An 18846-nucleotide genomic window follows, 5' to 3' on the forward strand; every position below is an offset into this window, starting at 1 on the left:
ATTGTCCGCCATCTTAGCCGCCATCTTGGCCGCCATCTTGGTCGCCATCTTGGACGTCATGGTGGTTGAAGGGGTAAGGGGGAAGGAAGATGTCACCTCTTGAAGTACATGCTCTCCTGGTATCGGAAATCTGAAAACAGCTGGTTTGTATGAAAATTTAGTGTATAAACATTGCATACCTTACGGCGCTTTGCATTGCAAGTTGATTGCATACCTTACGGCGCAGTACCAGGAGCTACCTCTTCCGTGCATGCTCTCCTGGTACTATTCATTCGGAAACTGGTAGTTTTCCAAGAAATTTTTAACGACCAACGGGAAAGTTAGTGTTTAAATATTGCATAACTTTCGGCGGTTTTTAAGCAAAATTGCTGCAAAATTTTACTCGATCAACGGGAAAGTTAATGATTAAATATTGCATACCTTTGGACGGTTTTCGACCAAAATTGCTGTACAAGGCGCTACCTCTTCCGTGGATGCTCTCCTGGTATCAGAAATCGGAAAACAACCGGTTTTGTATGGAATTTCGTACCAACCGACGGAAAGTTTGAGCGAGATGAAGGATGCTTTCCGTTTTATTGATCTTCCTTACATTAGCGATCGTTCTCACGTGTTTGATAGTATGCAATAGCAATTGTGATGGGCAAATTTGTCCCAAGCTGCAGATGACACCTCTGGGAAACCATGCTCTTCTGGTATCGGAAATCTGAAAACAATTATGTGCGCGGCTACGGCATAGTGGTTTTCACAGTTGCCCAGCTGATTCTGTCATTGGGCAGATTTGTCAACTTTCGTGGCCCTGCACATATTAATGTGAATTTCGATCGTTCGCTTGATTTTCGCGTATGAAGTTTGATGCTCCAATTTTAGGTCGGTTGTCCGTGCGTCAAGAAAGAATTTCTGGACCGATCTCGTCGGTCATTGTGAAGACACTGGCGATCATTTCGTCACATTTACATCAGTATGAAACAGACTACGTGCTGCTCATGCACAATTTAATAGTCAGTAGCAAATTATAGGTTTACAACACCACAAAGCACTCACTAATTTTTCTCAAACAAACTGAGTTTTCAATGCAAAAAAACGAGACCGCTTTCAGCACGCACGATATCGCCAACAATGTTTTAGCAAGACTACTATGATAGGTTCTTCACTGAATATATCGTTTTTATATCAATGCATAATTGATTTCTTCAAGTATCTTTTTTCATGATCTTGTTTTAGTTAGATCAACGATTTCACGGTGACGATCTCATTAAATCGTATGGATTTTAGAACAGTTACAGTCTAACAACGTTGCAAATGAGACCGAGGTTACAACAATGTAGTTTGAACAGTATTCTACAAGGGGATATGATGAAGTGTTTGGACATTTTGGGATGGGTGGACATAAGCTGAACCTACAATCCAGCTTCGAATAAGTAATAATCAAGAAAGACAGAAATGGTATTCCAAGAACCATGAGGTATGAAATATCAATCGGAAAAGAGAGTTCTAATGATTGCAATATGATTTTATTCATAATCTATGACAATGCTAACTATGTCGTAGTACACTGACAGATTGTGTCGGTTATAACATCATTACCGGCTGCAAGTTTGCAGAAATTGTGACAATCGAAATACTAAACACAATACTCCACCACAATACTGTTTCGAAACACGTAGGCTGGACATTTTTACGGTTCAATCAGGGAGAGAAAACAATACCACACCACGAGTATCGCAATGGCAATAGCTGGCGAATATTGCGGAAGTGAAAACAAGCATGGTTTCTATTCTAGCATCTAACGATAGGATCATTTACGAACAGATGAAAAAATACCGTTCAAGAAATAGAATACATGAATAGGTTGAAGTAAAAGGGCATATAAGGGTTCACGGGGCGGCCAGATGGTGTATTGGTAGCGCAGCCGGTCTGCACAAGACAGAACCACGGAAAACTTTCATCTGGACCACCAAATCTTCGTACGCAGCATTGACTATCCCACGGGTAAATAAAATTAAAAAGAGTCAGACATAGTAGGCTTCAATATCCGGAGGATGCCGTGCCGATAAAGAAGAAGTTTAAGTGCACTGCATAGCTACTCTTGCGTAGCCGTGTAACCGGGCCGATATAGCTAATCAAATAAAAACAAATTATCTGACCAAGGATATATAAAATCTAAGGATATTTTTGATCAAATTGTTTCCTTTTTAATTAGATTTTGTGCTATAAATTAACTCTGCTGCTAAATTTCCAAAAATCGCACAATCGGCACACATTTTTTGGGGCCCCCAACACGACGAGGCCCTAGGCGACCGCCTTCTCCGCATACCGTTTGATCCGCCACTGCGAGAAAGTGTACTAAATATAAACTCTATATAATAAATATCTCGCATTCCCTTACTTTGAAGTCTTTGTAGTCAAGTGAATTGTGTTTCACTTCCCAGACTAGTTCCACAGTTGTTGGCCAAAATCCAAAAGGGCTCCCATTAGCGACAGATAGAATTGTATCTTTATCTTACTATAACGATTGATATCCTTCCTCAATTTACAATTAACCCCTACTTTTTGGTGATATTACGACTTTTTCGATGTGATCCGCAAATCTAAGTTTATCGTTTATAATTAAACGAATCGAATTAAACGAATTAAACGTTTGCGAATCATTTTGTCTTCTTGCCACTATTAGAACTATACACAAGAAAATTTAGAAACAAGAGTTGGTGGTTAGAAAAAAAACTTCTACTAGTTTGTAAAACGTGTTTTTAAAATGGAATTTTGGTCCAATAATTTCATATTTACTCAAATAATTACGCTTAATTAATTTCATATTCTACAAGCAAGTCATTTCACTCAGTGAGATGTGTTTATTAACATTTTCTTGCACCAAGAAGTTGCCACCGAATACCTTCTCGGCCAAGAATTATTAGTTGTGCATTATCGGATTAAAGGTATAGTTTATCACATGTCCTTATTAATTGCTCGTTCCACGCAGTCCCATTCCAGAATGTCCATATCCTATCGAATTATCTATCACAGTCCCATGTAGACAATCTGGGAAGCCGTCAAGGCAGCGACCAGAGAGAAAATGCTTGCAGAGAAGATGACCACCACGTTCGTTTCTACCGCATCAATAATGCTTCCGATGGCCAGCGATATGATGAGCTGTAAGTGTAGGAACATTATGCTATTAGCATCATTACTGGGAGTAACGTGGAGACTCAGTGCACCTGTGCGAGGAAAAGCATGCTGCTCATCAGGGAAACGTCAGCACCGAAGCCACGCTTAGTTGTGTTTGGTATGCATTTTCCATCCTTCATTTCGAACTGAAATTCGAATCAATTCAAGTAAGATGTATTTTTACATTTTAAATACCTGAAGCGTTACTACAAGAAGATCACTTACTGAGTTTTTGGAGTGATATTGAGACACCAGTAAGTACGGCAGAGAGTACATCGTGGCGTACATAATGCCTACAGTCGGACAGGCAATGAAGATCATAAACTTCTCCTTGAACAGTCCCATAAGCAACATGCCCAAGCTGAACAGCAACAGTCCTCCCATGTACACTGGGCGAGCGCTAGGGAGAAGGATACGATTAATGGCTCACTTTCCTCTTCTTCATGCATGGCCCGGTTCCGTATGATACTTACCTGAATCGCTTCACCAACTGTTCGATGATGGCCGAGTAGGATGCACTGCACACGGCAAATACTGCCATACCCCAGCAACCGTACCGTACTCCTTCTTCATACAGTGCCGCTTCCGGTGATCCCGGTGGTGCGGAAACATCTCCGCCAAACACTTCAGCACCCACAAAGTCGGTAAAATAGAGACAGTAGCTGAGGTAGCCGAGCTGCGAGAAGAACTGCGTGGAATACAGTATGAAAAGGCTCTTCGGCATCCGGACAATGTTCCGCAAGAAATCGCGCAACTTCAGGGGCTTATCGTCATCGTCCTCATCCATCGACTGTGCTGCCTCCTTGTCTGGTTTCACCGGATCGAGCAGAACGTCCTTGGAGATGCTGTACACGGCCAGCTGGCGAGACTTCTCCGCCTCGAATGCGTTCGAGTTGATCGGTCGCAGCAGTGGATCACTCTCGATCAAGGGCAAAGGCACCTCACGGTAACTGGTTAACGTGATCAGCAATCCGATTCCGAGTACGATGAACACGAACATGAATACAGTCGCTTCGTTGCTGCCGAGGATGTCAAGATTGGTTTGACTCCAGTCGATCGCACCCAGCACATACCCGGCCGTACCTCCCAGCCCACCGATGAACATAGCCGTCGTCAGTACGCGTGCCTGATCATCTGAAGATCAACAAACAAATGGAAGATCAGCGCTACGGTGTAAATGAGATGTAAGAATAAACTTACCTGGTGTGCACATGTCCATGAAGTAGGCTCGTGCAATACCATTGCTCGTTTCGGCATCGAAGTCCGTAAGCACGAGCCCCACTATCGTAACCGGGATGGACCACCGGAAACCTTCCATCTGATCGACTGGCACGTCTGGATCACCGAAGAACACACCGATTGCTTTACCGTGGGGCAGTATCCACATGCCGGCCATCATCGCGAGACCCAACGCTAGCAGGACGGGCCGACGCCGTCCCCACTGTATCCGTATGGTATCACTGAAGGAGGCAATCATGGGCGCAATGAAGAACCCCAGCACCGGCGAAAATGCCCAGATCATTGTCATGAATGTGTGGGACAGACCAATCCCCAACAGGATCGGTGTGACAAATGCCGTCTCGGCGGCGTACAGGAACTCAATACCGACAATAACCATGGAAACTCGTATCAATTGCAATCTGGATTTTTTCCTATTATTAAAGAAAACAGAATTCGTTACAAAGCTGGTATACTTGAAAAGATTTATGAAAATAATTCGTAGCAACATGTGAGTAAATTTACAGTGGGCCTAAGTCAATAAAGAACTTATAGAAAAAGGGAAATTATGGTAAACAGAGTAATAACAAAGTTTTATTTGTAGAACTTAATGAAAAACACTAGAGATAGGTCCATAGAGGTCGCTTAATTGATTGGTTTCTTGGATTGGTTTCTTAATTGATTGGCCTGGAGAGCATGATGATATCGGCGCCGGTCTTGACACGAACGAACCGGATCAAAATCCCATTCGGACCAATTCCCCGTAGAACGGTTGGAACTATCCGGTTTCGTGGTAAAATAAGTCGATATGGCCAGACCGACCTAACGAAAAAAAATTATAAGAGACCCTTTGTATAGTATATATAGTTATGGCTATAATATGTAGCTTCTGTACGAGATATCAAAATCAGAGATATAGCAAATGTCTAGTTGACGATTGGGTCATTCCTGTAGCAGAGATCTAAAGGCAAACGTGTGACTCTTAGTCATAAAACCTTGCCCCGCTATCGTGGAGGACTAAATCTGCACATCCCGGTTATCACCACTGGTCACAAAGTATGACGCAGAAAAGTTTAATTTTATTTTGTATGCCGCATAGTTTGACCAACACCTATCGTATTCTAGAACCCGCCTGCCCATTATCTCTGTTACGACGTCGTACCCATGCCTCAGAATGGTTGTTCTGCTGCTAGCATACGTTCCAGAAACAACAACTAATATTTGGTTGAACGATTCGTCAATGGTTCATTGTGAAGCTCACTGACGCCAAGGTGAAAAAAAGAATCTCCTGCAGCAGATTAAACATTGTTAGCGATTTGTTTGAGCTTACATTAGCTTAAAAGAGTTTTCATCAGCACAGAGATCAGTTATCCACCTGGTGGCACACAGACAAATAGTTCATGGTGAGTTATTTTCCAAGATGGATTGAGGATCATCAGCTAGCACAGAGTGTTCCCGGGCTGATACATTGTAAAAGAAATTTGCTTTGTATAATTTATAATGCTTTGATTGATTACGAAATGCTTAAATGCTTAGTATAATATATATTTTATTTTTTTATTAATGTTAAACATTTTGGGGTTTTTTTGTGAGCTTTTAAATAATTATTTTATTAAAAAAATTTTAGATTGATGTCATTACTTTGCATTACAGATATCATGATTGAAGTACAGATATCATAATATTATAGCACAGATCGTGCCTGCAGCCAGAATTAATGTTTAACTCAAACTGATCACACTAATACTTGTCAGACAGACGTCAAATGAAAAAAGTGTACATCTTTTGGTGCTCATAAAAAGCTTTGCTTACACCTGCACGTTGATGTTTATACAAAACAAAAAGCAACGGCAAATAAATCACATCAACTGCCTGATGCACTTATCTAACCTGTTGGCAACCGTTTCTTTGCTTTGGACTATAAATTGGACAGATTATCTCTTACGGTGGGATGAGATCAACTGATGCATGGAGATAAAAAGAGGTCCACCTTAAGTGTGATCCCCGAAATAAACCACCTCCCCACCGCGTGAGATTTAATGCCTAAAGCAACGGGAAAGAATACAAATCCACGAAAGGGCAATGTATGCCGGAAGATAGCTACCATGACCTGACGTCAAATACGAGCAAATAACATGGTTCGCCATTTGATACGACCATTTCAAATTGTTCAGAAAAACCCCAACAAGTTTGCAAAAATTTGACGATAAGATTTGACGCTCACCTCCCATACGATCGGTCAACGATGGTCGATAAACCTGTCCAATGGGAGATTAGTCCGTAGCCGTTAGTAATGACAGATAGAAACCATAAACCAAACCTGTGTAATCTAGCTCGGGTTGGTTGCAATGCGTTATTAATTGACACTTCGTTAGTACCGGCAACAGTACCTTTATCATGCTGCTCTGTCTGGATCGTAAAGGTACCTCGCTGTACAAGTAAAAGCATTAAGATATTCATTTTACAACAATTGTAAAGCGTTTATACGTCACTCTTATTGGGAAATTATGTCAATGACACATGGGAGAGGAAGTCCTCCATTGCCAACATTTATAGCATTGTTTAATTATTGTGGTGTTGCTATATAATTCATCAGTTATCACGAAATAAATGATAAACATAATAAAAATGCTAACATGAAATAATTTTCAAGATATTAAATAAAATACACAAAAGCTTGATTAAAAAATAATGTACGCCATTTTTTAAGATATATTTGATACTTTATGCTAGTTGTATGAAACAAGCAAACTATTGTTAAACCTTTTAAGCATTCAACTATAACTAAATACATCACTATTTTAAGTCAAAATTTACTACAAAAAGGTATATTCCACGATCATGAGGTTTGGAATGAAACATAATCCTCAGTTCCTTTAGGTAAAATAGTGAGTCAAACGAACGAAGCGTTAAATATTAACACAGTAACATCCAATTCTAAAGGAAAAGAAAAATCTAATAATCTAATTCTAATTGCAAATTTATAAAACCATACAGTACATTCTAATTATACCGCGCAAAATACTGACCAATGTTTTCTTGCTCAAACCAGTACACTAGAGCACGTGTTTACCGGGACAATTATAACGTCATTTTAAAATGCTTCAGTGAGCAGATAATTTCCGTTGAAATTATAAACAGCTTGTCGGTGATACAGACAAACCCATCATCATTTTCATCCAACCCGCAGCACCACAGTCCACCTGTTGCGGCTCTAATTACCTGAACAAATGTGAATAATCGCGATCTTGCTTTTTGGCATGCAGAAAGCGCACCTGCAACATGCTGTCCATAATCTCCTGATCGCTCGGTACCGAATTTCCGTTCGCGTACACCACGACATCCGTTTCGGGCTGTTCCATCGTGTCCGCCATGTCGTGGATGGTCGCTATCACGGACGGAATTGGCAGAACGGGCTGATCAAACAGATGACACTCACTGTTCAACCCTGTCCAAAAGATGCACTAGTAACTTCAAAACAAAACTTTTTTTTTCCTTTTTGAACAAACTCAAATGACACTTAATGGCCCTCTGTGATACCCCTCTAGTAGCACTTGGAGTTATTTGCTAAACTCTCACTTTGCTCACCCGTCACCGGGGAATACAGACACTGTTGCATACATCCTGCTGATTTCCGGTGTGATTTGAGCTCTTGCAACGTCAGAGGCACAATCTCACAACCTTTTCGTGTTAAAAACGCGTCGATCCTGCAGAAAACGGATTCCCCCACACATCCCACACGCTAACTTCACAAGCACTACATTCACAACGGCTCTATCACGTTAGAGCCTGAGACTTCAGCAGATAAAATGTTGTATTGTTAGACTTCACTATATAGCTTCACCAATATGGAACCGAAAACCGGGAATTCCTATTTCACCCGAGCCACTCTGCGAGACACGACGCGAGAACGCAACTAAACCGTGTCGCCGGTAACAAACGCCTTTTTATACCGGCGTCGCGATTACCTGTACAAACCAGCTGTGCACCATCACCACCACCAACGACATATGCTTGCAGGGGCCGTTTAGCTGAGAAACTTCAGCCCGTCACCCGCCGTTCTGAACCAAGGACGTGCGGGTAGGTGATCACAAATTCGAAGAAAGTATCGTTCCGAATAGCCTCTGATAAGGCAGAGTTTTACGGCCACAGTTTATTATCCTAAATAGGGCTGCGTGGTATTTGCAGGCTCTTTAATCGTGGTCCGTTCCTCCGATAAAGGTCAGTTCAGCGCGTAGTTATTCAGCAGTATCAGTCGTTTATGGGACCGTTTTGTTTTGGGAAGCATACTGCCCAAACCAAACGCGTGACTGCATAGCCCAAAACAGGACGCTCGATTGCAGGATCCGTTTCGATTGAGTTATGATGAGAGCTGAAATGCCCATATCGTGTGCATTGTGATGGTTAGCAACACCGGGTTGCGCTGATTACGTGATGGGTTTGAGAATGCGCGAAGTAACTTGGAATCTCTGATACTCGACAGGAATAATTGCGGAATTACAATTACAGAAAAGAGATAAATCCACGGATGGACAACCGATCATCTTGAATCACTTTTACATTACAAAATTTCAGTTACCAAGAAAGTTCAAGAGTTCTCACTAAGGTAGTATGAAGAAAGTAGGTAGAATGATCTCTCTGGAAACAATTTTCTTATTTTATTTCCCTTTGAGACAGGAATAGATTTCCAATATGTATAAAGAGATACTCGCAGTTCTGCAGTAACCAGCTTAAAAGTACTAATAAAAATATGTTTACAATTCCTAAACATCTTACTTATCAATGAATTCTACAACTCCTTCAATATATCTGTATCTATAGCCGGCTGCTGAGCAACAGTCACAACACATTTAACCTTTTCAGAAACTGAAGTTTAAGTACATTTATATCCGGTTGGAGGTATCTATCCAATTAAGAAAATCTCAGAGCTTTTCACTGTTGGTTGTCCTGGTAACAATGACAGTTCAGATAATATTATAAGAGCAATAGTTTAAATCGTTACCTTTATTAGCTAGTTGTATGATTAAATTAAAATGTGTCTTCCTCTACCATGATTGCACTGGTCTTGATTTCGTTTCTTTTTTTTTCTCGTTGGAATCAAGAATTCTGATTTATTCAATTCTGATTGTGACTAACAGAATTTATACTGTTTCTTATTTGAACTTTTCAATATGTGAACATAACAAAGGATACTGATCAATCTCATGATAGATATCATGCTATACATCAATGACGATCATGCGGGATCCTAACTGGAATAACTGTAAACCTCTTGAAGGTCACCTTAATTCTTCATAGTCATCCAGTGGTTGTCTATTTGGATTCTCGTTGCTGCGCGCCTCCAGTTACAGCAGTTTATGTTTATTTTTTGGCTTCACTACCACTTTGCACCCTCTCAGTAAAACGGTGATCCGTAGGTCCACCAATCGGTGAGTAACCTGTTATTACTTCTGGCATAAGTGGAAGGTCATTATGCGGTACGATCGTTTCAGTTAATCGGTGCGATCAGAATCAATTCGTCAACACGATCAGCATGCAGAACGGGGACAAAAAAATCACTCAGTGCCTATGGCTGAACAGTAATTTTCAAACACGTTTTAGTGGGATTTTTTGCTTGCTAGCTGATTGCTTATAAGAATCGCGGTGCTTTGAATGTGCCAACTGTGGATGAAGTGAATTTAAAACTAGTTTATCATAAACGTTATCACTTGATTGTTAAAGTATTAATGAACTGTTAATGTCGTAATTTGGCAAGGTTTTTCCCAGACTTTCTCAACCAGTGCACAATGGGAACAACAATCATTCAATAATCTTACCTAATCCTTACCAAAGTGCAGACACATATCGTTCTACATAATAAAAGAGTAAGTTGTAAATAATCACACCGAGCGCTATACGTCAAATGCATGCGGCCGAACCATTACTGAGCCAATGAGCGTGCTGAAGGATACACACATTAATCGCATCGCTATTATCGCTACAAATTCAGCACTTTTACGACAATAAATCCAACGTTTGCACTCGCTGTTCATTGATAGACCGCATCTAGTGCAATATCTTACCGATTGCCAAAGCTCCCCTTAGACTATGAGGCCCTACAATTGATAGGACTTTTTAATCAAGACGATAATGAGTCCCACGATTTGTTTCCAGATGTTTTCGACGTTTTTCACCGCCATTTCCCATTTCCCACCAGAACATGTTAAGGTCAATGTGTGATAGTTATCTGTTGCCCAAATTGCTCACCAATCACAACAAAGCGTACCCAATAAAACGTTTATTGTGTTTTTATAATGGAAAAAGCATTCTGAATTCGCATGGCAGTACAATTGGCCATGTTATCTACGATGATTAGTTAAAAATGTATGAGAAGAATGAATTACTGAATGAAGTAATACGGGTACGTGTGTTTTGGTGTGGAAGATGGTTTGGCTGATTGAACTCCTGCAGCAGATCAAAATGGCGAATAGGGTGAGCAAGTGAATTAAATGAAAAATTATATTTCACATTATAGTATTGGTTAGATAGTTTCTAAACACTTTCATATCGAAAAAAGAATTCAAATAAGGTAGCAAATGAAACAATCGATCGATCATTACGCACGTTAATTATTTCTAAATTTGTTTTACAGGGACTGTAATACGCATTGCATACTCGTCAGGCGTTGAAATGAAAAACACATTTTTTGTCTAAATATTTTCGAATTAACGAATTAACGACAATTTTAATTTTACAATAATTGTAAATTGTGAATTGTAAATTGTAAAAAAAAACAAAACATGTAGTTCAAACCCTTAGGAAATAGTACAAATAGATCTTGGTCAGAATGATATTGCTATATGTTAAAACTATTCTTAAGTGCAGTCATGAATTACAGTGAATTATTCTTTGTATGTTGTATGCTAATGAAATTTTATATTAAATCAGATTTCTGAACGTACTTATTACAGTTTTTCTTAAAAAACAGTCTATAAATTAGCACTAGAAAATGTCCTCCTGGTTCCAGGTGTGGTGAAAATCTAATGTTTATTGCATGCATACCTTTAGGCGCATTTCGCTCAAAGCGCAACAATGTTTCATTTGGAGCAAAACTGAACAAAAGCACAATTTAATGCACACGATGATTTTAATGGTTTGGATTAATAGATTTCTACTCTTCTCACTTCATTTTATTACATTATGCACATTAAACTTGTCATTAGTATAATAGTCTATCGGTTATTATTGCTAGCCTTATCCGAACATCGCTTCGCTACCCCAAGTATCACATTGCGTGGCTTACAAACTTAAATGCACGGTAATAGCACCCACCGCACTACAGATCCAGATACTGGACCTGGGTGGCACATATCGACGCCAGGAGACTGCATACGCTGGCCGTGTAAATGACTGATGCCGTCGTACCGGTTAGCGTTACCAGTGGACCCATCGAAAGGGAGAGAATGATTTGTGCTACAAATAACATGCTGCCTATGATTGAAATGTCCGACGCTAGCCCACGCCGTGGTTGCATTGGGTTCGTTTCATTGCACGAATCGAGCTGAGGAAGGGAAAAGGAAAAGGATTTTGTATGTTATTCGATATTACAAAGCCCATAAACAGATGTATTTTCCATTTCCACAACTTACCAATCCTTTTGCATGATACTTCGCCAATATGATGTACGGCATTGTGAAGAGCAGTGCGCCAACAATGCCGCCAGTAACGCTGAACACATACACCGTCACTTTGTTGGGGAACATGGCCATGCACAGCATGCCGACAAAATCAATCAACAAGCCACCACTGTATACGGTCCGCGCTCGAAACAGCCTTATCATACGTTCGATCGTGTACGAGTACGTGGAGCACGCAATGGAGTAAATGGCCATTCCGAAACACCCATACCGGACGCCTTCAATGTACAGTGCGTACTCATCCGAGTCAGAATGTGCCATCGGGTCACCACCGAACACGTTCTCGCCAACGAAATCCGTAAAGTACAGCGAATAGCTGATGTGGCTCATCCAGCAGAACAGATTCGTCACACAGAGCACGCCGAGTGTGGATGGTATTCGGAAGGTGGTCTTCAGGAACTCTTTTGCCGATCGTTTACTGCTTTGTGGCTCCTCCTCGAGAAATTCAGCATTCAGCAGAGGTTTCTTATCTTCATGAGAAAAAGAATGATCCTCATCCGGAGGATCGTGTTCACCGTCGAGCTGTAGTAAGAGCTCGCCTGCAATGTCTTTCATCGGAAGCAGATTCTTTTGGCTGGTGAAGCGTTCTCGCTCCTTGGCTATGATGCGTTCGGTTAATGGTTGAAGTAGCTCATTGCGCTCCATCAGTGGAAGTGGAATTTCTCGAAAACTTGATACAGTTACACCAAGACAGAGGGCGAATATCACCGTAACCAGGATGAAGACAGTGTTAATATTTCCGCCAAGAAACTCTCCGAGCACCGTACCATCCCAATCGATGGCCCCGATAAGATAGCCAATGCAACCACCAACACCGGACAGTAGTGAGTACGTACTGCAGGCTTGTCCGTGGTCCTCTAGAAAAGGAAGAAAAGTGTATATTAAATGGTTTATAGTCATTCAAACGGATACAATACTACCGACCAATATATCTTCTACATACCCGGAAGACTCACATCCAGCAGATAGGCCATAGATGGTGCTTGGGAAGAATCCGCACAAAAGTCTAACAGAATCGTGCCGAGTATAGTCACCACTATGGCCCATTTGTAATGGTCCGTGGTAGCTACGGATGATGAAGACGACTGGTATGGGTTGTAGTTTCGATCGATCGTTACTGTGTTGTTTATCACAGGCTCTCCGGACTCTCCTATGTCACCTAGCCAGTGCCCGATCGTTTCTCCAAACGGCAACAACAGGCATCCTGAAAAAGTGTTATTGAAAAATATGAATTTGGTTACTAAATTGACAATCCATAGTTTGAAAGATAAGATTTTATTTTAACTTTTTTTTTATTTACTGCTTAATGTAGCGTAGAACCAAAAGTCAATACGGGGATTTTAAATGTGATGAAATGTATATTTTAAAATTTTTTACCAATTATCCTATAGGTTCGGCTAAATGAATTTCCGTATTATAGTTGTTTTGAGTAAAAAAAAGTATTTATATTACAACGAACTGTATAAGACAAACTCGACATCCTGCAAAGAATCAGACTTGTCAGACTTCAGTGAATGGATCACGTCAAAATAACGGAATAACGGCCCCTGGTGAAATTTGACCGTGGCCACCCCAAGAACTCAAAGTGAGTTCAGGGGCGCCTTCTTTTCCTGCGCTTTTCGCTTTGTCTCATTGCTCCCCCGTCATCGTTTTTAAAATTAGAGGCCCCAACTATATTTCCGCCCTGGGCCTCCAAGGAGATTGATCCTCAACTGGATGCATCTTTCTGAGTCTGTTTAGTGCTCTTCAAGCTCAATTAAGTTTTAAGAGTCGACGATGCAAATGCAAATTGGATCCACTATAACACACAGAATTCCAAAATCACAATCTGTCAACCAGAAGTTATTAATGGGTTGGTATCAGGAGATACCAAGAGTCCTGCCCTTTAAACAAACGACAAGTAGATAGCTAACATGGAATTTGTATAAAAATCCCTTGAATAAGTTAATTTTTCATACATACAATATGAAGCGGGAATCTAAGTATAATCTTATTGTATGTTACGTAACAAAAAGTTAAACCCCCTCTCTATGTAACAAATCGTAACGCTGGTACTCACCCCCCCCCCCCCCCCCCCCCCCTCATCAGCGTTACGTAATAATTGAATGAGCCCTACGAGAGCAGGATGATCGGGATCGTTATTTCGTCTACGATCAGGATGCGGAAGTCTGATTCAAGAAACGTACGAGATAACGCTTGGTGTGGACATTACACTACACATTATTTTAATAAATTAAGTACTTATACAAGTAAAGCTTTTATTTACGTTGTGTCGTCTCAATCACCTCCGGCTAGAAAATATCACCAACATAAAAGGTATGTTTACTAGATATCCCTCAAGCTCAAGCTCAAAATACCTCGACCTGTGCGAAAATGCTATCCTGGACATGCTCGGTTGTGAAAAGTTTAATGAAATATTCAAATTTTGAAAACATCTTTTCATCAAATAAGTTTAATCTTTATAAATCGTGTTTTAATTTTATAGGGAACAATAGTTATAAAGAATCTCACTACGAATTCTCACTTGTTGTGTAATATAAAGATTAATTAGATGTTTTCGATAGTACAGAGTACTAAGCATAACACTGAACACCTTATTCTTTTTAAAACACTACCCACAATTTTAAAAAAACTTACTTAAAATACAGCTTTCATATAGACAGCAAAATCACAATATCGATATGGCAATATGAATTAAATTCATATTGACTATTTAATTCTATCTGATTTTAACTGATTAATCTAACTGATAACTGGCACCCTTGGATTTTTTCAACAAAATTTTTAAAGGAATTTCCATAGCGTTTTTGTGCTGTATTTCTTAAATAAATTGATAGCAAACATATATACCTTTTAAAATGGGTTTGATTAAAGCAGGAGATATATACGCCGCACTGCATTTAATCAATAACAACCATATATGAGCTTATATGTTTGTTTTTTTTTCAAACTGCTATTCATATACGAAATACTTTACAAAAAATATACACATTTCACAAGAAATGTATCATCACTGCAATTTCTTAACACATATTATTGATTCGTTTCTCTCCCTGCGTTTATGTTTGCGCAACTTAAAGAAACAAACAAAAATTAAACGACTCTCGTCTTCCCGCACCAAAGCAACGTTTGCTCGCATAAGGTCAACAAAGAGAACACGTCCCTAGCGCAAAATTGTTTTACAGTCCTTATAGATTAAAGATTATCAGCGCGCATGCATTATGCACCGCTCATTAGCTGAATGAGCAACAAAAGTCATCCTGAAACGATGCAAACACCAGGGACTGCGCTCGCGCACTGGGAGCAAACCGAAGGAATACAAAAGCACAAACATGCTCACATTCAATCCATCGGTAATCGAATGGTAAAAAATTAAATTAAATCAAAGTACATTGTGTGATAACTCAGCCAAACACAACCGCGTGCCGGTGTGAGCTGGACGAAGTAATAAACTGTGATGCATGATAAGCTTATTGAGTCATCGAATAATCGATCACCCGAATAATTCAAGCTTGAGTTTGGGCAATGGTAGCGCCCAAAGTGTGGTTTTGTAGCGATATCACATTAAGCCGCTCGATAAGCGGTCGGCAATTCGTTTTACTACCGCAGAAAACGACGACATTCGGCAACTAGACTTTGTGTTTGGATTGTATCGCAACGCAATGATTGATGCTTGATGAATCGTGGTTTGCTTGTAAACCGTACGCTCTATGCATGTGAACACACGCCGCTGGTGATGGAGCGATAAACAAATAGCTGCGGGCTCGAGATGAATGAGCAACATACAAAACACACAAGGGAAATGATATTTCAGAACAACTAATGCGCGATAAAATACAACGCCATTCACATGGCATGTTTGAATGTAGTAAGTAAATCTATTTTCAACGATTATATAGAATGTCTGACATTACATCAGATAAGTTCACTGGTTCCAATATACGATCTTCTAATTTTCTCCTACCCTTTGTACAATAACTCGGCATCAAAACAACTACTGCACATGCATCTTATCCATCTCACCCTCTCATTGATCACTACCACTAAAACACATAGAATCATAGGGTACTACAAACGGGTTTCCGACACGTGCCAGCGTTTAAAGGGCCACTCACCTAGTACGAGTCCCATCCCGAGCACCAGCAGCAGAGGCCGGCGTCGACCCAGTCGGGACCGGCTCCGGTCGCTGAACGTGCCAAGAAACGGTGACACGATGAAGCCGATGAGCGGTGAAATTCCCCAGACGATCGTCATCAGCTGATGTTCGATGCCGATGCCCAGCAGAATCGGTGTCACGAAGGCCGTCTCAGCTGAGTAGACAATCTCGATGCCCATGATAACGAACGACAGCCGGACAAAGTCGAGCAGCGATTTTTTCCTGCCAAACAAGTTGCAAAACGAAGGATGAAAAGCTTGTTTTCCACTGTGCAGTGCTGTTTGTTTGGGCGCGAGTCACTACGTTGGATGTGGCGATCCATAAGGTGGTATCTTTACAGCACTAGAAGTTGATTATGAGCTAATCTCTACGCTGTGTGCCAGTCATTCTCTTGCAAAAAAAAACTTTATGATTTCTATTCTTGGACTTTCGTTTTCTTTTAAATTACTGGAGCTATTTACTCTATTAAATATGTTTCAGCACAACACTTTATCACTAGAGTCACTTATTAGTAAACTTTGTCGGAACATTTGTCGGAACACACTCGGCACAAGCAGAGTTGTCAGTAAATAGCAGTAATGGTAAAGGTTCAAGGTATCGTATTTGTATCATGATAGAATTGATCTTTGATTTATCTTGTCTAAAAGCTTCTGGTCTAAAAGACTTCCGACTGGTCACTTAATCAAAATCATTACTGTCACTGTCAAGTACACTGGCGTCACTGATCTTCTCACGAGATCAATGATCACCGATACCATTCACAGAATGCACACTCTTAATGCACACTTCACACACTGTACCCGCCAAAATGCGTTTTATAAGCATAACTTAAACACGCACCCGTTTTAGGTGCCATTAGCGTACACATTCCATCCAGCACCGTATCATGCCTACCTGAACACGTGCGAATAGTCGTACTGTTGGTGGCGTGCATTTTCCTCCCGCACACGTCGCAACTCCTCCACCACCGGATCGATCCCGGTGTGGGTCTTTCGGCTTAACACTACCCGGCCGGAGGCGGCCGATGAACCACCACCCGAGCCAGTCTTTACCATTGTCGCGTCTAGCCCGGAAACGGAACAGCTCCGGTACCGTCTGCTGCACTGTAACGCCCGTATCGGTCTGGAAGCGCTCAGCGCCCGCGTGCCACTGATCGCGAACGACGCGAGCCAATTGTAGATGCCCTTTATCTCCCGGTACATGATAGGCGGAGGCTGTGCCTGAGCTCGGCGCGTGTGAACTGCACTCCGCTCTGCACCAGCGCCAAGGGGCACACGGTCACGTCACCTTTCCGCAGAGAAGCAACACCACTCTGTTGCGTCACCTGCGTCACACACGCACACCACACCGTCACACTCACTCACCCGCACCCGATGGACGGTGTCACAATTCTAGATTGCCGTACCTGATAAAAACAACCGGCTCAAGCGCCACCGATAAGGAATGTTTGGGATGTGGTTATGGGCGTCCCTAGACTGTGTGCACGGTTACCGAAATCATCGCCAAACAAAATCTGTTCTCCCGTCCGGCAAGCTAATCGATCGGGTGGCAAGTCGCTACTGAAACGTTCGGCAGGTATCGCACCCGTACGTCGATTACAGCGTTGAATCATTCACATCAAATGCCCATTTGACATGACGTTGCGCACCGAACGATGTTAAGCCGGTCACCGGGAGGCACGTTCATGGCTTACAGTTACGGCTGGGCCGGATGCAAGCGGCATCTGCCGACGGCAGGTGAAATGGAAGCAGACTGCTCTTGCTGCCACTGACAGCTTATCGGCATCGGATCTGGAGCTGCTAAATGGGAGGGAACGCAAATATGCTGACTAGCATCAGATCAGCGCAGCTACTAGCGATCGTGGATGCCCTGTTTGCGACGTGGCATATTAGTGCCATTTTTAATTGAAACCACTACGCTCACAAACTATTCACGTTGATTCGCTTATAAAATGTCTTAACTTCATATAGATCGTTCGGATATCCTTCATTAACACGACGATTTACATGAATTCAGCGATGTTGGCAACGTTGCTTTTAGTATAGCTCGCAACCATTGCTTATAATTTGCATTTTATTTCCTGTGACATGAAGGTCAGCATCGTATTTACTTCACTATATCCGGGATATTAAGATAACTAAGATCACGTCTGTGGTTCTATTTACTCGTGTTATTAGATCGTGTAATACTAGCTCTATGATAAGGATTAATCACTGTTAGTGTAGTACTTTTCCTACACTTAAGTCCCTCGTAAGATGATCATGTTTGTGTTTCAATTAAGTAACACAGTCCACCTTTTAATGGTTTTGTAATTGTTCTATTTTCGTCTTCAATATTTATCACGACAAACTGTGCAAATGCGAGCATTATCGCGTGTTTTGTAGCATACTCCTTATCAGCAGCTTTGAAACGTGGCTGCAACTGAATGCCTACATTTAGGCGCACATGTTATTGTCGTGTTTGCATTTGAGGGTTAAAATAAACTTTGGTCACAATTGGTCGAATTTACCACTTTGTTAGTCATTGCAAGCGTGGTTAACAGTGATGATAGAGATTCGAACCGTCAGCAAATCCAGAACGGTAGCGTGATCTCTGGACGCCCTTGGCAAAGATCGAATTGAAATCTAATAATGC

The 18846-nt window shown here is 41.2% G+C and overlaps 2 protein-coding genes across 2 annotated transcripts; both read right to left on the bottom strand.

The window, feature by feature from the left end:
* Window positions 1–2977: 2977 nt before the first annotated feature.
* LOC128298435 (proton-associated sugar transporter A-like) lies at window positions 2978–7754 on the bottom strand. Its single transcript, XM_053034184.1, has 6 exons — window positions 7603–7754; window positions 4363–4814; window positions 3636–4296; window positions 3388–3562; window positions 3213–3308; window positions 2978–3147 (listed from the first exon to the last, which is right to left on the bottom strand). Exons 1-6 carry the CDS (start codon window positions 7752–7754, stop codon window positions 3016–3018), a joined length of 1668 nt encoding a protein of 555 aa, XP_052890144.1. The 3' UTR covers window positions 2978–3015.
* Window positions 7755–11523: 3769 nt separating this feature from the next.
* Window positions 11524–17429, bottom strand: LOC128298500 (proton-associated sugar transporter A-like). Its single transcript, XM_053034250.1, has 5 exons — window positions 17107–17429; window positions 16172–16434; window positions 13000–13260; window positions 12009–12913; window positions 11524–11920 (listed from the first exon to the last, which is right to left on the bottom strand). Exons 1-5 carry the CDS (start codon window positions 17412–17414, stop codon window positions 11696–11698), a joined length of 1962 nt encoding a protein of 653 aa, XP_052890210.1. The 5' UTR covers window positions 17415–17429; the 3' UTR covers window positions 11524–11695.
* Window positions 17430–18846: the final 1417 nt, after the last annotated feature.

This window comes from Anopheles moucheti, chromosome 2, assembly GCF_943734755.1.
Source record: "Anopheles moucheti chromosome 2, idAnoMoucSN_F20_07, whole genome shotgun sequence".
Taxonomy (NCBI): Eukaryota; Metazoa; Arthropoda; class Insecta; order Diptera; family Culicidae; genus Anopheles; species Anopheles moucheti.